The sequence below is a fragment of the Telopea speciosissima genome, chromosome 3, assembly GCF_018873765.1.
Source record: "Telopea speciosissima isolate NSW1024214 ecotype Mountain lineage chromosome 3, Tspe_v1, whole genome shotgun sequence".
Taxonomy (NCBI): Eukaryota; Viridiplantae; Streptophyta; class Magnoliopsida; order Proteales; family Proteaceae; genus Telopea; species Telopea speciosissima.
In genome coordinates, this window is record NC_057918.1 from 6750990 (window position 1) to 6772347 (window position 21358).

The following is a 21358-nucleotide window of genomic DNA, read 5'->3' on the forward strand; positions in this document are numbered from 1 at the left end:
AATGACTCTGTTTTAGAAAACCAAAACGGCGGTGGTGGTGGTTGGAGTTTGGAGTAGGACTAACCTTAATAAGACACCTCAAACATCATTTTTCAAAGTTAGGATACCTCAAATGTTACTTTCCAACTTAAGACACCTTAGATGTAATTTATCTGTTTTTTATTTAAATAACTAAGGGGGTAAAATGGACATTTAAACTTTGAGTGCTAACTGTGCTTAATGTCAGGGGAAAGGTTGATAGATTGATATTTTGACAAGGTTTGAGATGTCCGTGATATATTATATACTTACAGGGGGTGTCCATGAAATTTTCCCATAAATTTATACGTTGAGGTTTTCCTAGCTAATTCCCAGCAAGGCATTGGGACGTATGGATGGACAACTACGGATGTGATACGATAATACATGTGATAAATCTAACCATTCAATATCGACAAAATTGCCTGAACAGATCTTTTGCAACGTGTAAAATTATATACCACCCAATCCCATACATTGGCGAACCCCTTTCCCGTTATACTTCAACCATATATTCCTTCTTGGGTAAAGCTGTTTGTAATGCATCTTTGTAACCGGACTTTTCTGTCCATCCCACACCACTTATCAACATTTTTAGATAGGGTGTTTTTCTGTAATTTTCCCTTCTCCCTCTCCCTCTCCACTTCTTCTTCGTCTCCTGCTCTCTCCTCCCAAGCCCCTCCTTCTCCGTCAGCCACGAGATTCCCCCGTCAGCAGCTCCTGTCCACAGAGAACCTTTCTCCCGTCCCTTCACCATAATTCTCTCTCTCTCTCTTTCTCACTCACAGCTTTTCTTTGCCTGTTACACAATTGCAGTGGCAATCTAGGGCAAGCGAGGTAGCTAGACTCATCAAATTTCAGTTCCCTTATCGTTTTGGGTCTCCAAATAAAATTGTGGGTTTGGTTCACCAAGGCGTTCTCCGAAGGAATGGAAGATAAAGGTTATCAGATTTCAAAATCGTTTTCATTGTCCACAAAATTTCTTCATCAACACTCAGGCTAGGGCTCTTTGGTGTAAAATCCCTTTCATTTGGAATGAAAATTTGATGCAAAAGATGGACATTTTGAAAAAATAACTTTGAGCACGTTGAGTTCTCAGTTCTTTGAATGATGGAGAATTTGGCGCATGTAAGAATCATATAGCCCCTAATCAAACCAATGTTTATCTTTAATCTCTTGTTAGGCACCTGTAATCTATTTCAATTTTGTGATAAAAAATTGTGACACCTAGAGAGAGCCCTAAAATGAACAACGGTGAGCAACATCAGTGCCACGCAATGGCAGCAACAACGCTGAGCAACAGCAGCGGCAGGCAATGGCAGCGACAACGGTGAGCAAAAGCAGCAATGGAATCAGGGAGACAGAAGAAGGGAAAAAACATTTAAGTGTAAAATTACATTGTGTGCCCTCAAATCCAAGTGAAAATCATATTGCTTGGGGGGTAATATAAGTCCGATTACAAATTCTGTTTGTAACCTTCTACAAGACAAACGCACCCTTCATTCTTTTGGTTAAGTTTCATTGTTGTATTTAATTTTCAAAGTGATGAGGCATAAAACACCCCACCTATCAAAGGCTGCCACATGGTCGACCTAACCTCAGTCCGAGAACCGAATTGAGCCAAGTAGGAAATCGGGCCGACCCCGTCTCCGATAAGTCACCTGACAGAGCCAGACTCGCGCATGTTGGCCAGTGTCTGAGGCCGAGCTTCGAGCCGAGCTCATACAGGTCAGCCATAAACTCCTGGCCAAGCTTACTGCCGAGACCAACCTCTCGGGTTGACCTCCCAGGCCAAGGTGACGGCCAAGGCCGACCTACCATGCCACCCTCCTAAGCCGACCTCCGAGGTGGAGCCCTCCTCCACTGAAGCTGCCATAGCGCCCCACCGGGGATCTCCTGGCCACGTCAGCGCATCTCGAGAATCACGGGATAAGGATCGAGCCATGATCTCGAGCAACACGGAATCACACTCTACATGGACTCTTACCTTAATAAGAGTCCGACCCCGAAAATAGCTCTTCACTCCGCTCTACGCGAGAGAACCTTCCGAAAGAAGGACTCCTTCCATACTAGGACTCTCCCAACCGCCTCATCTCATCCTCACTCTATAAATACCCAGGTATGGAGCACCATTCCTCATTGGGCTTTCACTACGCAGTTACGCTGTTGCATTGGAGACCTAACTTGAGCGTCGAAAAGTCCTTGGCCGGAGCCACACCGGCTCTCTTGTGCTCATCGCTTGATTTTTGCAGACTCATCCGTGAGCGAACCGAGTATCGAAGGTTTCCACACGCAACACAAAGTTTTATTTTATTAATTGGTGAGCTCTATAATCTATATATGGCATTATATGCAATGTTGGATTTTTTTGGGATAAATGGCATCTAAGATACCTGATGTTTTGATAGATTGTAGTTTAGGTATCCGATATTTTACATATTGTGTTTGGGATATCCTGGATTATAATTAATCCAATTGCCCAATTTTTTTTCTGTTTTTCAAATCTACTCTTATAAATAATTATTTTTTATTTTATATAAAAATTAAGAGACCGTCCGCCGTCCCTCCTTCCTACTCCTCCAACCTTACCGCCCCAACTCCCTGTTGTAACCGAACCCCACCACACCACCACGCCTCACCCTCCCCATCTCCTGCTCCTATTATTCCCAAACCCCAACCCTCTGCAACCTCCTGCCCCACCCTCCTCAAAACCCTTCCCTGTTCTTCCTAACGCCCCACCTTCTGTTACAACCCCATCCTGCCTCACCCCTGTAAGGCTGCAACCCCTCCCTCTCATGCAATCCCACTCCCTACAATTTTCTTGGATCCTATGTTCTTTGCAGCGGCGCTGAAGGTTTCACTGTGGGGTTATATCAGGATTTCTAGCCTTGATCCGTTGGATCTCGTCCCTACAGGGCAGATAGATTGGATTCATAGATTCATGTCAAGATCATCCATTCCCATTGAAGCCCCTATGAGTGTAAGTCAAGACCTGGAAGGGATAGGTATTGAAAAATTCTCAGCAGAGGCGATCGATCAGGTGGTCACACCGGCTGATGCAACTGCCTGTGCAACCGCTTGTTTTATGAGGCTCCAAGGAAGTGGAATTCGTGGGGTCCATTTGCCCCGCGAATTTAGGCAGTGTGTTGGTGCCTTGAGCATCGCCGACCTTGACTGCAACCTCCCATATCTCGTGGACTTGGTTGTAGGTCCAATTGCCCAAATTTAGAGTTTAAGTGATTCAGACTTAGAGTTTTGGGTTGTCAACCAAACGGCCCTAAGGGCCACTTAAGTTATAAAAGGGCATGAGGTTCTTTTCATTTCTCCTGCAACCAAAACCGTGGGAGAGAGTGAGGAGAAGAAGAGAAAGAAAAAAAAGGAAAGAAAGGAGAAGAAGAAGGAAAGAGGAACTAAGTTGAGCAGAATGCGGTTATGTTATGAAAGTAAATTTGAGATATTTTCCATTTTTTAGGAAGCTTCATCAAGGGACATGGCAGAAATTTCCGTTGTTTCCTCACCAATTTCTGCCCAATTTCTCGTCAAGTACCCTAACTACTTCCGTAACCAACAAACTGGGAAAAACAATCGCATGTCTCATTGGCATCAATCCCAGAACAGCTTTAGTAGCTTATGCAGAAACTTGTATCGCTATCATAAAGATACTTTCCACTCATGGCTGCGTCAGAGAAGGGAGAGCCTTTCATGGGCATTTGATCAAAATGGGAATCTCATCAGATCGATATATAAGCGTTAAGCTCCTGATCATGTACTTGAATTGCAAGACATGTATTGATGTTAAGGAGATCCTGAGAGAATTCGGTGGATTTGATATTGTTGCCTGGAATTGCATGATCACGGCCAACGTCCAGCAGGGTAATCTGGAAGCAGCTCGTCAGTTGTTCGATGAAATGCCAAAGAGAAATGAAGTTACCTGGACTGCGTTGATTTCGGGGTTCATGAAATTTGGAAGAGTGGATGATTCATTGTGGTTTTTCGAGAGGAACCCCTTTCAGAATGTGGTTTCTTGGACTGCAGTAATTAGCGGTTTTGTTCGGAATGGGTCAAATGTTGAAGCCTTGAATCTTTTCTGTAAAATGCTTGAGTATGGAACCAAGCCAAACAATGTGACCTTTACTTCCATTCTAGGAGCTTGCATTGGGTTGGGTGATCTTGAATTAGGCAGGAGTATTTTGGGATTGATTGTTAAATTGGGGTTTGAAAACAATTTATCTGTTTGTAATACTCTAATAACATTTTACGTAAGGATGGGTGAATATGACTTGGCAAGGAGAGTTTTCGATCGTATGGAGGGCAGAGACGTAATTTCTTGGAGTGCAATCCTCGATTTATATGTTGAGATGGGGGAATTGTTAGAAGCACGTCGGATTTTTGATGAGATGCCTGAGAGAAACGAAGTTTCTTGGAGTCAAATGATTGCAAGGTATAGCCAGTGTGGGGATGCCAAAGAAGCATTGAAACTTTTTGTTGACATGCTTTGTAATGGATTTCGACCAACTTTCTCTTGCTATTCTAGCATTCTTAGTGTGTTGGGTAGCATAGACAGTTTGCGAATGGGGACAAGCATTCATGGACATGTTATCAAAATTGGAATTGAAAGGAACATCTTTATAGGTGGTCCTCTGATTGACATGTATTGTAAATGTGGAAAGACTCTGGATGGACGTCTTGTCTTTGAATTGATTTCAGAGAGGAACGTCGTATGTTGGAATTCTATGGTTGCAGGATATGGTCTGAATGGCCAACTAGAAGAAGCTAAAGAGTTGTTTGAGCAGATCCCTGAGAGAAATAATATCTCCTGGAATTCAATGATTTCTGGTTATGCACAAAACGAACAGTGTCATGAGGTGTTGGAGGTTTTCGATCGGATGTTGTTGTCTGGAGAAAATCCTAACGAATCTACATTCTCCAGTGTCCTGCGTGCTTGTTCAAGCTTGGCCTACCTAGAGAAAGGCAAGAACCTTCATGGGAAGATTGTCAAACTGGGGATTCAGTATGAGCTCTTTGTGGGGACTGCACTTACTGATATGTATGCAAAATCTGGGGACATAGAAAGTTCTAAGAGGGTTTTCAATAAAATGCCAGAGAAGAATGAGGTCTCTTGGACTGCAATGATTCAAGGGCTTGCAGATAATGGGCTTTCAGAGGACTCGCTTACTCTGTTTGAGGAAATGGAAAGAACATTGAATGTGGCTCCTTCTGGGCTTATGTTCTTAGCTGTTCTTTTTGCTTGTTCTCATTTTGGATTGGTTGAGAAAGGGTTTAAGTACTTTGAGTCAATGGAAAAGGTCTACGGTATAAAACCAACTGGTAGACACTATACTTGCATTGTTGATTTGCTAGCACGATCAGGGCGCCTTAGAGAGGCTGAAAATTTCATTAAAGCGATGCCATTTCAACCTGAAGCTAATGCATGGGCTGCTCTATTGAGTGGTTGTAGTGTTCATAAGAATGAGGAGATAGCAGAAAGGACAGCTAAGAAGATCTGGGAATTGTTGGAGGAGAACTCAGCTGGTTATGTCTTGCTGTCAAATATATATGCTTCGGCTGGGAGATGGAGTGATGTTTCAAGAGTGAGAAAATTAATGAGGGACAAGGGATTGAAGAAGATTGGTGGGTGTAGTTGGATTGAGGTGAGGAATCAAGTCCATTCTTTTTATTCTGACGGGTGCCACTCACATTTGGCTGATATTGTTAGGGTTTTGGAGCTCCTGATGTCTGAGATGATGGTTAGTAGTCTAAGTGGTGATTTTGAAGTTTAGGTTTAAACAACACATGAAAGGCATTGCTGAGTTCTTATTAGATGGATTTCATTTATCAGAAATTATTCAGAGCTCCTGGTGGTTAATATGGGTTTAAATGCATTTGCTTGGCAGTCAGCGTACTAGTTTGCTAATTTTCTTCTGAGGCTCCATGGAACGCCCAAAAATTGAAACTTTTAATCTTTCTCATTGAAGGTATCTTGGCGATAGCTTTGTCCAAGAGATGGTTTTTTAATACACAATCAACTTATCACTTATCTCCTTCCATGGGGAGGATCAAAATTCTGTATGGTGACAAAATTTGAAGGACAGCCCAGTTCATGACAGTAAGGAAGAAATGTTCAGTAGGCTCCTACACAAGTGGGTCATCAGTTGTTTCACTTTTCACCTCTGTTTGATGCAACTCAAATTAGAAAAAGAGGGGAGTTCTTAGTGGAGTAAGTGCTCCAGCAAATCAGCTTTTCCATACGAAAAATGCAAAGCTTGAAGGGACTGAATGAAATGTAAAAGCTGAAGAGAACAAAAAGAATGTTATTTGATTAGGATTTAGGAGGCTACAGCTTTAGCTTTTCTGTTCTTAGCTTCGTTCTTCCACTAAAATCTGGGTTCAAGCGCGTGCAGTTCAGTTCTTATAAAGGTGTTGGACGGCGCACGCACAACTCCAAGGCCCAATCATCAAACCAAAGTAAGGGAGAGAGAGAGAGAGAATCCCAACAGAATTTATTGGACAATGGCCCACAGAACCAAGTAAGTGGACCCACCTGTCCTGTTGCAAATTACATACCTTATATCTATTTGTACATTTGGGCATTGCCTACCCAATTTGATTGTGAGCAAGCATCTTGGTCTCAAAACCATATTGCTCTGAAATGACCTCTTTACCCATTATGTATGAAACCGTTTCGTCACTCCTCATTAACGTGCTTCCTGTACCATTTCTTAAGAAAATCCTCTCCCTAAATATAATTACAGAAGTGTGGCAAGATAAGTTAGGCCTTAAATTACTGAGATAAAAAATACAAAGATAAGTTAGGCCTTGCTAACAAGAGTGGTCATTTGATCTTGCTGGTTGCTTAGCCCAACTACCACCCCTACGCAAGCAATAATCAATGGTTGAAGGAACAAGGGGGGCCTGTGACTTCCCATAAGAGTTCCAACACAAACCCTGTTGAAACCCAGTAGAACCCGGTGATGGCTGTAACTGGATGTCGATTAGATCGACATCAATGCAAGGAACATTGTTACTACATGCCAGATGAATGGGTTGCACTGAGTAAGTCCCAGTAATCTGATTATACTTGACTCCTGTTATTGCCACTGCTTCTGTCTGGTTCTTGCAAGATTTCATCTTGTCACAGTAGTACTGGTCGATCATGATCGGAATCTCCACATCGACAACTTGAATGTTGGAAAATGAAACATTCTTCACAGATCCCATACCTCCCTGAAATCAATTTATAGCTACCACAGTTTTAATTTTTGTATCTACTTGATTAATTTTAGTTATGTCTATAATTTTTCAGCTAATCTCAAGCTTTGATGGATAAGTACTTGTACCTGCCATGTTTTGATCCTCACTCCAGATAGAGCATTTTGAACATTGATGTTTTCAATGGTAATGCCAGATACACATGCCACAGTTTTGTCTTTCCCTAGCCCTCCTAAACTGAATTTCCCAGAAACAAACATACATACATTCCAGAGATCAGAAATATGAAAAATGTAAGTTAAGCAATTCTTTTTAAGGGTTGAGCAAAATCAAAATATAGTTCTCATGGATCACTTGAGTTTACCTAATACCATGACCAGGGCCGCAGTTCACATGATGAACATGAACATTAGTGCTCCCAGTTTGTATGGATACACAATCATCTCCTGTCAAGAACCATCACTTACCAATTAAGACATTATTACCATCTTTTTAAAAAAAATATTATGAAGATTACCACTGGATTTAGTCCAGGGTTTAATAAATCGAATCGACAACAGGACCAATTCTGATTCTGATTTGGCAGGAATCAGGATTAGGCTCGGCCGATTCCAATTTTTTTAAACCATGGATGAGACTCAAGACTCAAGAGCTTCCCATTATGAAGGTTAGCCCTTAGAAATCTAACATGGGCCTTGTTGGTTTAGTACGCAACCAGGGGCACGTAACACATATGAAAGGCAAACCCCAACAGGAAACATGGCAGGTTACAAAAATAAGAGAACTTCTTGAGCCTTGATTGATCAGTTAAGCCTTTTAGCTTAAAAAAATGGAAAACTTTCATATATATATATATATATATATAAAAGAAAGAATCGGTGGCTTTCATGTTCTTACCACATCCAATGTTGGAATGCTTTATTTCCACATCATGGACGTTTTGAAGGTGAATGCCGTCAGTGTTGGGACTGTCACCAGGTGAAGAGATTGTAATATTGTCAACCTTAACTCCTCCAGTGCCATCAAATTTTAGATGGCACCCAGGACTGTTTATGATGGTTATGTCCCTAACAATCACATTGTAGCTTCCATAGAACCTCAAAGCCTGCAAAAAAGAATCCCAGATATCATTTATATACAGACATTTTGATCCAAGAAGATGAGAAAATATATAAGGGAGAGGTAGAGAGATTGTATTTTTTACAGTTGGTTTCAGATCTGGTATATGTTTGGATAGCTTCTGCAAGAACAAACAAGAGAAAAAGATGTTATACACCTCCATGCACACCCTCGTTATATTGTCTGAACCAAAGAGAAAGGAATTGTGCATCTCTTTAACATACTAACCTGAACATAGTTGATTCCTGAGGGATTCCACCAAGCAGAACCTTGGCCATCAACAGTACCAGTTCCTTGGATGGTGAAGTTATGAATCCACTTGAAGTTTATCCATTGAAACAAGCTGGATTTCGGCCAGGCACCTACCTTTGGAGGAGCTAAGAGAGTCCCATCTATCTATGGTTTTTTTTTTTTTTTTTTTTTTTTTTTTTTAAACAAAAAAAAAATTAAAATTTGAAACAGATAATTAGTTATTCTGTTTCTGTTTCTGTAAGTGAACAGTAATGAATGAACAACATTTTGGGCAAGCTTGGTTTCTTGGGAATGTGAGATTAAATGTCAAGGAAGGACAACAAACCTGAAGAACAAGATGAGGCTTACATGGGCCTTGGAGAGTTAATGGTCTGACTAGAAACCTGAATTCTGATGGGATTTCCACTGTGGCTCCAGTAACCCTGCAGGCAGCTTTCCATGCTGCTTCAAAGGCCTGTTTTAGTTCCCACATTACAATAAGTTAGTACATTTGACAATCTCTCTCTCTCTCTCTCTCTCTCTCTGTGCGTGTGTGTGAGTGTTTGGTTTCACCTTTGAGTCATCTGAAACTCCATCACCCTTGGCTCCAAAAGACAAGATATCAAAAATGGTTGAGTGGGTAGGATATGGACCATAGCAAGGAGATGGAGCATGAGAAGGTACAGGAGAATGCACTGGTCCAGCAGCAGTTTGATTGTTGCCAGACCGTTTCTTCTGTTTCTGATGCTTCTTATTATCCTTCCTTGCCTCCACTAAACTTGCAGAGGAGTCAATGAGTATCACAATCAAGAGAAGCAGAATGAAGAGAAGAAAGAAATTTGTGTCTTTCTTCATCCCTGTTTTTTTTTTTTTTTTTAAGCAGAGAGAATTTGAACTCTTGTTAGAGCTTCAGGTGAGATGCTCTACACTGGAAACAAACAGTTTAAATAGAGGAAGGTCACAATAAGAGAAGACTTTAATCACTCTTAACTGTTTTGCTGAAGATGTCCCTTCAAAATGACATAGATTTGGCTTTATTACTCTTTCCAAAGTTGGTTTTATGCTAAGTTCTAACAAAGCCAAGTTGAAATTAAAGTAGTACTCTTAAATAATAAAAATTTAGATAAAGTCCTAGAACTGAAATGTTGTACATCTTTTAAAAATTAGATAAGACTCAAATAATTCTTGGCCATTATTATAAAGGATACATATATGTCCCATATGGGGTTCATAAACCATAAAAGGTCTTAGTTCCAAGTGTAGAATACAGATTGAAAGAAGAAAGAAAGTACCCCACTATATGTATCTCTTGTGTGGAGGTTGTTGGTAGAAAGTCCTAGTAGGTTCATAGCTCTCTTGACAACTCTGTGTAACTGTGAACTTACCATATTACCCCCCTCTAATGCAATTTTCTGATGTTGATTGCATAAGGTTGTAAAAGGAATGTTCAATTAAGTGCCAATGTACATTTTGGTCATTTGAGAGTGGAAGGTAGTTTTTTTAGTTAGATAAAGTCGTAAAGCATGTGTCATGGTGGGGAAGTATGGAATTTGTATGTGGTTCACATGTTCTATCAGTTGATGAGATGGAAGGGTGGAGGGAATAAAAAGTCCCAAAAGGGTTTGTTCTGGTCACCCTGTAGTGCTTTTATGTGCAACATAAAATGCCCTAATTCCTTGTCCTCTTCTAGCACGTGGTGGCCACTCGTGGGAATGGTCGGTGCCTTTATCAAGTTATGAAGCCACGCGGCCACGCCATCTATTCTCTCTCTCTCTCTCTCTCCAAAATGACACCCATAGTTTTAAACTCAGATAAGAATCCAGGCCCACACGTGGCTCTCCTATAGAAAATGGAATGGATGGATCCATTACTAGCCGGCCCATTGAATTTCATGGGTAGGAGTTAGGGGTTAGGAGCTAGGAGTTGGGTTTGTTAGTCACTTTGGATGAAGATAGAATCTATTTATCTATGATGATTTGATGTTATGATTGAACTCTTGAAACAATGAGTTTCATTATTAACTCTCTTCCCCTAGGAATTTTTATCTGCTGCTGTAACTGGAGCGCTGTTGTGCGCATGGTGCGGTGCAACCATGTGTGCACAACGGATCTCACTATGCACACATGGCCGCTGCTGCACCGCACGATACGCACAGCAACGTTCCAGTTACAGCAACGGATAAAAGTCCCTTCCCCTAGTGATGTGATGTGGTGATGAAGGTTCGAAATGCATCCTCCATTGAATTAAAAGGTTATATCCTATGGCATGCGTGACGAAAAACTCGGTCCTTCAAACATACTAAGAAAGTACGATATTTATTTAAAAGAATATCAAATCAAATAAAATTAAATACACTAAAATAACTTTGTTCCATGGGAAATGTCACCAAAAAGATGCTGATGGGATTGGTTACAAGAAAATTTAAAAGGAAGGAAAGTGAGATTTTCTAACCTAAAAAAGAAATTTTGGTAATCATTACCCTATATGATTATGTTACTAATTTCAAATCATTTCATATTTTGTTGTAAAAAATGATTTTACTTTGCATCTAAATCCCTTGGATGAAAAAAGTAAAATAAAAATTACATCTAAAAAGCATCATTACTAAATACGATAAGAAATTTTAGTAGCTTATACAATCATCTTGGATAATGACTACTAAAATTCCTTTATTGGTTTAAAAATTTTCACTTTCCTTTACCTTTAATTTCCTTGCAACCAAACAGAGCTGTAACATGAAAATTTTTTGGTTATTTAATCACAACATGGATAAGTGCCACCCATTGCATTATTAGATTGGGATTAGAAGAACATATACAAGGCATATTATTGTAAAAAGTCACCTTTTTAATTTCAAGAAAACAATAACTTTCCAAAACCAAAAGAAAAATAATGGCAGAATTTGTAGATAATGTAATGAAATATGGTCCAAAAGCTTATCGAGGATTAAAAATATATATATTTCAGGGTAAGAAAGATTAACATTCCATTGGCCCTTAAATTTATACATATACATATAATTGAAGAAACAAGTTTTACATATATTATCGATCTTAATTTTCAATTATGTGTTTATTATTTAACTTTCAAAATACTACAAAATGACAATTTTTTTGAGGAAAAAATTTATGCTCTACATTGTTTGGAGTATATTTGGATTGCGTATTTAGTTGTATCAAGTGGAAAAGTAGTGTGAACATTCCAACCATTTGATATCTACGAATGATCTAGATTAACCACATGTCAAATTTCATGTTAAAAAAAATATCTCTATTTTGTTTCTCTAGAATATTCTTGTCAATGGAGAAGAATAGCTACCATCATAATTCAAACATGAAGTCTATGATTTATTATCATCTATAAACTATGCGTGGATCATATTATCATACAACATAACAGGTCTCACTATTTCTATGCAAGAATTAGAATGTTTTATGGTTGAGGCCTGAGGGTGCCCCGAAGCCATATATGAACCGCATGTTTAACGTATTTCACTATATATGAGATTTTTTTTTTGTATGTTTAAAGTATGTCATTATTATTATTATTTCATTTATATGTTTTATTTTAAATATATATGTTGGACGTACATAATAAAACAAATATATTCTTAATTTATTCGTCATTATGATATTTGCCTAAACAATTTTCTTTTATGTATTCTTAATATTTATTTCCATGTTCATGTGTTTCTTATATTATCTTATAATTCTGTATGCATCACTTAAAAGTGACTTAATAATACTCTAGCTCGTGCCAATACTTCAATCCCTAGTTATGTAGTCAATTTTATTGCTTCACTTTGATGAAATTGGATGATTTGGATCAAAAACCAGAATTGATACAAAATAGCAACATCAAACGATCATTAATAATTCATGTTAAGGTTTTGTTTTTTAGACTCAAAATTTATCAATTATTTTACACTGATAATATAGTAATAAATTTATGGCACATATTTTTTTTTATTTTTTTATTTAACACAATTGGTGGTACTCATGCCAATAAATAGTAGAGGTTACGAGAAGTCATGGGATCGACTCTTCTGTTTCATTGAGGAAGGGGAGATTGCATGGTGTTGATAGGTGGGAATTAAATATAAGAGAAAAGTATATTTCTCTATTTCTCCTCCTCTTCACTTGAAATGACCTCTTTGCCCTATATTTACAAATCCGTTCCATCCTCCGTCGTTGATGTGCTACCCGATGTATATGCTATCTAAACAGTTTCAAGGTGAAGAGAGAATCTCTTTCTCCAAGGTGATTTGACAATATGTTTAGACTCTTAGAATAGTTAATGGCATCATTAACTCTCGCCCTTATTTATGGAGGCCTGCCCCTCATTGATATCTTATCCGATGGGATTGAGCTCGTCTCCAAGGAGCCCCAACAGGCCCAGGAAGTATCCAGCCGTTGGGTTGTGCTGCACACATCCCTAGGCGTGCGCCGAGATGTGTGCAGCACAGCCTCACCCTTGGATGCCCCCTGAACGTGCCCTGGGCACTGAGCTCCCCGGAGAGGGGCCGGATCCTATCTGATGCACATACTATCTAAGCAGTTCCAAGTTGAAAAGAGAATCTCTTCATCCAAGGTCATTCTCGCCCTCTATTTGTGATGGTCCGAAGTACCCTTTTAGATTGAATCATTCAAAGGCAAAATCCAGTGGATTTAAGAGGTAGTCTCTTCACGATACCATGGGTAGATGGAAACCCGGCCAGGTCAGGACTTGGATGTTGGAGTTTGGACATGTAACTGAACCCGGGTTATTTAAAAAGCCGGTTCCAAGTCTTCAACCGTTGCTGATACAGAATTAAATTCTTATCTCCCCCGATTTTCATTTTTCAGACACACAACTGCCGGAATTCAAAGCTGTCGCGTGACTTGCGTCACTATACTCATCAGCCATGACAAAGGAAACGAGGAATTTACTAGATAATAGGATGCAAGAATACGCCAGATTATCAAACCAGCCTTCTTCTTCTTCACAGCAGATCTTGTGGTTTCGTGCAGATCATCGGACCAAGCGCCTTTGCTCTTGAAGGGCTGCACAGAAAAGCGGTGATTTTGAAATTAGAACTCATCTCTACTGATTTTGCTGGTTTCTGAAGAATTATTAATAATACCTTTTAGGATTTTGGGTCTGTCAAAACATGGGTATTGCAGAAAACAAAGGGGTTACTTTTGTTGTCTTCGTTGTATCAAGCTTTTGGGTGATTTCATTGGCAGACCCTCAGACAAGTATCGCAGGCTTCTACTGCAACACAACTACTGCTGCTTCAGGTGCTGTTCTTGCCAATTACTTTGTTCCTGCAATGGATAATCTAAGCTCTCTTGTTAATCAAAATGGGTTTGGGACTACCGTTGTCGGAGAAGGCCCAAATGCTGTTTATGCTCTTGCCCAGTGCTTCAAAGACCTAAATTTAATAGATTGCTCACTTTGCTTCTCAGAAATTCGATCCATTCTACCTAAATGTTATCCTAAAACAGGAGGAAGGATTTTTCTGGAAGGGTGTTTTGGTCGTTATGAAAATTTTTCATTCTTCAATGATACCATGGATTCAGAGGACTCAAAAGTATGTAATTACAGTAAGAATAGTTCCTTGCCTGGTAAGTTTATGGAAATTGTCAATGAGGTTGTTGGGAATGTTAGCACAGAAGCTATTAGGAATCGGGGTTTTGCTGTTGGATCGGTTTCAAACTCCAATTTCTCAGTATATGCTCTTGCCCAATGTTGGGAGAGCTTGGACAACCAGAAATGCAATAGTTGCCTCCAAGCTGCTGCTTCTTCTGTCATTTCATGTTCTCCAGCTGTTGAAGGTCGGTCACTTAATGCTGGTTGTTATCTGAGGTATTCAACTGGGATGTTTTGGAACTCAGTTCCAACCACCTCAAATTCATCAGGTAAACTTGAAACCTTTCATTCTAAAAGCTTAATCAGAACAAGTTAGAGATATCAATTTCTGGTTTTAATGTAATCAAGAAGGGTTCAAATTGCCCTCCCTCTTTATGAAAAAAAAAAAAAAGAAACACAGAGAAACATGTTCTCACACTCACATGCAGGCAGCTGCACTTACACACATACAGATAAAACAAGTGGGAAAGGGGTAGAAGAGAAAAATATGGGATTATTATCTGAATTGTTGTTGTATCAAATTTGTTGCTTATAATCTATGTTATCTAAATGTAAGTGGTTTGAATTGTTTCTGTTTGGTTTTGACAACATATTTGAGAGATAAGAGAAAGGAAGAGTTGTGGAAAGAATATTAAATTATAATTTGTCTGCATCTTTTACATCCCTGAACTTTCAAAACAATTCTAGCTTATTTGAGCAATCTGAAATAGAACTGATCTACTAAATATTAAAAAACCAACATAAGAAAATGATGAAAAAGGGTTACTTTCTAGTTTCTGCAAGAATTGGAGTTCTCATTGGTGTGCTTGTTGGTGAAATGAATTACACAATCTAGAAATGGGCTGGAATCACATAAATCTGAAAAGGAGTTATCTTCTATATCTCTCTTTAATTGATTACATTTACTTTAACTCTTCTATTAAAAAAAAATTATGTGTTTAGGTCAATCAATAGTTTTGTTTGTTTTAAGTTCAAACGAAACTTGTTTCCAGGGAATAATAAGACCTTATGGATTATTATTGGTTCCTCTGTTGGAGTTGTGCTACTCTTAAGTGGAATTGGAATTGGGATTTGGAAAGCCAAGGGATGTTTCCGCAAGTCGGATTCTAAGTCTCTTAAAGGTAAGCAGCACAGAAAAAAATTGATCAGAACTAAGAAGACAATTATGTGGAAGGAATTTTGATCTATTCAATTCTTTACAGCTGTATATGGAGCAGGACTTTCTGCTACCATTTCTCAGTCCAAGCTCAATTTCAGATACCAGGAATTGAGAAAGGCTACCAAGAATTTTGACACATCCAACAAACTTGGCCAGGGCAGCTATGGAACTGTGTACAAGGTAGAACAAAAACTAAGAAAATATTTTAATATGTTGTCAGGTTTGGCGGCATTTGTGACTTTTTTTTCTTTTCCCACTTTTTAATATGTTGTAGGGTGTACTTCCTGATGGAAGAGAATTTGCGGTGAAGAGGTTGTTCCTGAATACAAGACAGTGGGTTGATCAGTTTTTAAATGAAGTGGAACTGATCAACTGCCTCCGCCACAAAAATCTAGTTAAATTGCTTGGTTGCAGTGCTGATGGCCCCGAAAGCCTGCTTGTTTATGAGTACTACTTCAACAAGAGCCTGGATCAGTTTATATTTGGTATGTTGGTGAATCAAACTTTGCTTCTACTGTATTAATTTTCATAGAGGTTGCTGCTGAAATGCATAGAGGTATTTCATGATTTTCATCATACCAATAATGCATTAGAAAAGTGAATTACGAATCTAGAAAGGATTTAAGAATGACAAGCTGGTAGACCAGAGAAACCCTTGAAGCATAGGCATGGTCATATAGAAATAAGAGTTAAGTCTAAGTTGATGTTAAATGATTCAAGTTTTATCTACTCTGGATTATTTTGTAATCTAATTCTGATACTTTGAAACAGACCATAGTCGAGCAAAAGTTTTAGATTGGGAGAAGAGATTGGATATCATTCAAGGGGTGGCAGAAGGTCTCTCTTATCTCCATGAGGAGTCGGAAATCCGGATCATCCACAGAGACATCAAAGCAAGTAATGTTCTCCTTGATGATAAATTTAAGCCCAAGATAACAGACTTTGGACTTGCAAGATCTTTTGCAGAGGGTCTAACCCATCTTAACACTGGAGCAGTAGGAACGATGTAAGAGATCAACAACTTGGTCAATCAATATTTTTTATGCTTTTCAAATAAATACATGTTTGCTCCCCAAACTTGCATAAAACTATCCTGAGTTTTTCAACTTTCACCAACAATTTGAGTCTTAATTTAATTTGGTGTAAAATTTTTAATCCTTTGGTTTGCTTTTATGATCTTTGAACTGAAAGAAGAAAGTGTTTGCAGAGGATACATGGCTCCTGAGTATGTTGTACATGGTCACCTGACTGAGAAAGCCGATGTATACAGCTTTGGAGTTCTGACTCTTGAAGTAGTAACTGGTCAAAGTTGCACCAGTGAGGTGGTATCACAGGCAGGGAAATGTTTCTTAGCTAGGGTATGTAACTAATTTTCATTCTCAGATTACCTAATTATATTTGCTGCCGTTTTATCTTTGGGTGTCATTGTGGAGATCACAATATATGCTAATTGTCTTCAACTCAACTCAGCCTTATTCCAAGTAAATGGGGTTAACTATGTGGATCCTTTTTCTCCATTCAGCTATATTCAAAGCCATACTCGTTACTAGTCCTAAGCTATGCATGTCTTTCCTCACCACTTCTCCTAGAGTCATTTTAGGCCTACCACTAGCTCTTTTAGCTCTTTCAATCTGAATCACATCACTCCTCACTCTTTTTGCTAATTGTCTGTAAAGTGAATATATCACCATATTCACCCTTGTTTTCAGGTCCTAGGCTGCAGGTGCATATAGGGCTTGGCCAGGAATTGTGCATCTCATTCTTTATTCGGCTCAATTCTTTTCCTTTATAGTAAAAGTAAATGATTGGCCGAGTTTAATACTGGATTACAATGTATTCATGGCTGGGAATTCAAATTTGATCACCTTCCATACCTCACATGTAGCAGCTAGCTCAGGACTCCATTTGCCAATCTCGCGGATAAGTTCATTACCTTCTTCAATTATAAATAGAAAGAGAGGTTCTCCCATGTCATGTACAAATTCTTATCGAAAAGATAAAATAGTTCCATATGAAGAATTCATTTTTGTATAATTTTGTTCCTATACATTTAATATTTCTTTTGGAATATGGAAGGAAAAGGACAATGTACAGGATGGATAAACGGGATTGTGATCCTTGGCTTGATCCATGACCCAAAACTATGGGATATAAAAAGATCCACCAATTCCAAGTATCCATATGCATAATTATGGATCCAACAATAGAAGCATTTGAGTTATTTAGTCCACCTTACTCCTTTAAAAAAAGGAAAAAGGATATTGAAGTCTGTATATGTCATTATTTGAGTTTGCAGATTTGAAGACTCCATTTGATTGTTATTTTTTCTTCCACAAAATTCACAATGTAATACTGCTAACATCAATGTGAATGGAGTCCAAAAGTCACATGCATGCTATGACACACATAGAAGATCATTTGTCTTTGTTCCCAAGCTTTGCAGATGTTCTGTTGCTTCAATTATATTTCTTATGCCCTTTGTTTTCAGATATGGAGCCATTACAAGGATAACACAGTCGAAAAAATAATAGATAGAAGTTTCTATGAGGATAGAGTGAAGGATGAGATCTTACATGTGGTGTGTGTGGGATTACTATGCACACAAGCGACACCAGGTTATCGTCCAACAATGGTAAAGGTGGTGGAATTGCTAAGAAGCAATGGGGATCAAGAGGACCTTTTACCAACCGACCCACCATTTTTAGATGTTTAAGCAATGGAAAGCAATGAAGAAGGTGAAAGCTCCCATTTGTTATCCCTGGTTTCTTCTCCAAGCCTTTCTGGATCATCAGATTCCCTGATACCTGGAAGAAGAGATTACATGGTAGAAGACACCATGTGTTTTTTATGTTACCTCAATACAGGAAATGATAATCTCTTTAGCAGGTTCATGCTTCATTACTTCCTAGTTTCTGCATTCTCCACATGAGGTTGTAATCGCAACTTGAGACACATTTATTTGCATGTAATGTAGGACTGTAAGTAGTTAAACTGGTTGTTCCATATATTAAACCAAAAAAAAAAGAGTCAAACGGAAGTGTTGGTTCCTTGTATTATTAAGAAACCAAAGATATCCAGTTTATTGTTGATTAAGGATGATAAAAAAATCTTTTAAAAAAAAAGGCATGTAACCTTCGAAGATGGGCTTCCAACTCTCGCTCTTTAAATAAGATTTGGAATGATATCTTTTTTGATATTTCTTCCAAGCTTGTCTAACTCCCCCATGCCTTTGTAAAATACTCGCAGTTGTATATTAGGGTTTGTTTATTTCCCTTTTGCAGCCGGTCCTTCCTTAGGCAAGCCTCTTTTTTTTTTATTCTTTTCCTTGCTGTCAGGCTATTCTCCCCCCCCCCCCCTTCTTCTTTATAATATAATTTTAATTCATCAAAAAAAAAAAAAGATGCAGGATGATAAGAAAATCTTGAAAAATAGCATGAAAAGCATCAAATTGAAAGGCCAAATTATTAGTAATAATTCTCCTAAAAGTAAATAATAAATAATTAATTTTATGTAATTAAAATGAGGATATTGAGATGAATATATATATATTTTAATAATAATATATAAAATAAGAAATGAGTACATTAAAGATGGTTTAGAAGCAAGAAGAGTCAAAGAGAAGATTGTTGGAGTTAGCACATGTTGTGGCAGAATCCGAGTTGCGGTCCACTTGGTCGGGCCGACCTGCACAGGTAGACAACATCAAACAAGAGAGTGCCAACCTGAGCCGGTTAGTACACTTCAATGCCTAAATCAGACCTCTACAACAGATAACTCTCCCAAGTTAAAAACTTAAGAAAATGAGTAAAGAGAGAGTCCCTTTTACCTGGATTAGGCATGTCTATTTATAGTTTTGGTTTATTTGATCGATGTGTGTACCATATGATTATAGACGATAAACTCGGCCTTATGTAGTCCTAGGTGGGATGATTTGCGTTTGACATGTGTCAGGTTGGTAGTCACGTAGAAAACATGACTTTGACCTAATTGGGGTTTGTGTTTAGGTTAGTTAACCGTACCAGGTTCTTGGAGCGCCAGGCCGACCTGAGTTGATTATCCCAACCCGAGGCATCGGGTCATTCAATTTGCACCTTTCTGCATAATTTGATTTAACCTAAACAGTTCGATAGTTGTCCAATTCTCCACGTGTGGCCTGGGGATTGGGTGAGTCGAACTATGACTCATCAGCACACAATGATGATCTCGATGCTTAGATAAAGGATAGTGATATGATTCAAATTTGATCCCATTTAATTAAGACAAGACTTTTAAGTTGAGTTGGGTTGAGACTTGAGACTTGAGACATCTGTCTCTTATCAAATCTATAGCCTTGGCCGATAGTCCCAAATAATCTGTTGTGTGCTTCTCTATTCTTTGGTTCCAACTCTTTTGTTTTCGTACCTTTTTTTTATCCCATTGAACTAATTTCTGTCTATAAAGTCTCTGCTTTAATCCTTGTCAAACCCAGTTTTTTTTTCCATCACCTTTGATATCACAAAATTAAGCGGGTGTCAACCGGTCGGGTCCGGTCAATTTCAGTCAAGCCTAATCGGTCTTTACCAATTTGAGATCTCACACCATTTCCATCCGTTTAAGCAATTGGGCCTTGTAGGCCTCTCCTATGGACATGTTTCTATTCAGTTGGTTACCAGTTCATAATTAGGGTCAAGGTAATCGGGTTTTAAACAAGCTAATTAATTGGTCAAGGCGTCAAACTATAAATGAGCCATAAATTGGCTATCATCATCTTTAGGCTTAAATGGGCTAATCGGGCTATAAGCAGTTGGTTATCAGTTGGTCACAGTATTCATTAGGTCCCAATTGAATTATCGGGCCATTACCTTGCACCGAAAACATCCAATTATTAATTGTTCAATGCTTGAGTCTGACACATTTAGTAATCGATCGAGCAAGTCTTAGGGTTCAATCGATTGGTTCAAATCAATACTATCTGTTCAGGCCAACTCTTGAGACCCTTAATTTAGCCCATCACTTAATCAATCGCTCAATTGGATACTAATTGCAATACCAACTTGTTCACAGCCCCCCTCCCCCTTCCTGGATCCAGCTCTTCTCCAATGAGTGTCACATTCAATGAGTGCCCAATAAGCATCCAATGGCTTGGCTGATTGTGCATGCATCAGAATGTGTGCCTATGCAGGGCTTGTACGCATCCAACCAGCCCAGTTGTTGGATGCCTCATTGGAGAGGAGGGGTCGCCTCTCTTTTATACTTCCCAAGCATAAGTTAGGGTTTTGCTATAGAAAGCTTAACGGACTGGCAGGCTAACCAAGATTTAAGAAGCGGTTGTTTATGAAAGAATCTCCTTAATGAACGCTTTGTCCTATCACAAGTCAAGTCAAATGCTACCAAATTTTTGTGAAAGTTAGATCCAATGGTTTCTTATTCACTTGTCAAATTTTAGGTCACCATTGAAAAAAAACCCTAAGACTAATTTTAGGTCTACCATTGAAAAAACCTAAGACTATCGAGAAGGTGCACAGACATACTTGAGAGGGTATGCCATTAGATGGGAGCATATATGATTCGATTTAAGCTTGAAATTTGATATGCGGTCTATTCATATCAATCCCTCGATATCAAGAGGTGTGGTGGTCATGGTCATAATACGCACCCCTGTGTCTAGAAGATGCATGATAGATAGATCTGACATGACGACCCTCTATATGTTTCAAAGAAAAAGAGAGGCCAGCCCAGGCACAAGATCGAGTACCATTACATTCAACAAATCTTGACTACTGGACGACTACGTACCTTACTTCCCCAGTGATACACCCTCGATCGATCGATCGGATGGTTAAACAACTGGGCAGTTAGAGGATCTAATTAAGTATAAGTAAGGCCAAATCATATATTAGAATGAATCCAAACGAACCAAAAAAAAAAAAAAAAAGGGATTAAAAAGAAAAAGTGGAAAAAAGGTAATTAATGTATGCTTGAAAATCCTGAGGTTTAGTGTGAAAATCACAC

General features: G+C 38.7%; 3 protein-coding genes across 3 annotated transcripts; 2 read left to right on the top strand and 1 right to left on the bottom strand.

Annotated features, from left to right (window-relative positions):
- The first annotated feature begins 3420 nt into the window (after nucleotides 1-3420).
- On the top strand, nucleotides 3421-5894 carry LOC122653508 (pentatricopeptide repeat-containing protein At2g13600-like). The gene has a single exon (XM_043847360.1). The coding sequence runs from the start codon at nucleotides 3456-3458 to the stop codon at nucleotides 5796-5798; it is 2343 nt and encodes a 780-aa protein (XP_043703295.1). The 5' UTR covers nucleotides 3421-3455; the 3' UTR covers nucleotides 5799-5894.
- An 836-nt stretch (nucleotides 5895-6730) lies between these two features.
- LOC122656232 (polygalacturonase At1g48100) lies at nucleotides 6731-9503 on the bottom strand. The gene is made up of 9 exons (XM_043850710.1): nucleotides 9151-9503; nucleotides 8924-9052; nucleotides 8575-8742; nucleotides 8432-8467; nucleotides 8125-8332; nucleotides 7592-7673; nucleotides 7356-7464; nucleotides 6834-7242; nucleotides 6731-6793 (listed from the first exon to the last, which is right to left on the bottom strand). The coding sequence occupies exons 1-8, from the start codon at nucleotides 9430-9432 to the stop codon at nucleotides 6838-6840; spliced, it is 1419 nt and encodes a 472-aa protein (XP_043706645.1). The 5' UTR covers nucleotides 9433-9503; the 3' UTR covers nucleotides 6731-6793; nucleotides 6834-6837.
- Nucleotides 9504-13702: 4199 nt separating this feature from the next.
- Nucleotides 13703-18232, top strand: LOC122654424 (cysteine-rich receptor-like protein kinase 2). Its single transcript, XM_043848504.1, has 7 exons — nucleotides 13703-14477; nucleotides 15201-15329; nucleotides 15411-15547; nucleotides 15642-15852; nucleotides 16139-16373; nucleotides 16575-16725; nucleotides 17856-18232. Exons 1-7 carry the CDS (start codon nucleotides 13727-13729, stop codon nucleotides 18078-18080), a joined length of 1839 nt encoding a protein of 612 aa, XP_043704439.1. The 5' UTR covers nucleotides 13703-13726; the 3' UTR covers nucleotides 18081-18232.
- Nucleotides 18233-21358: the final 3126 nt, after the last annotated feature.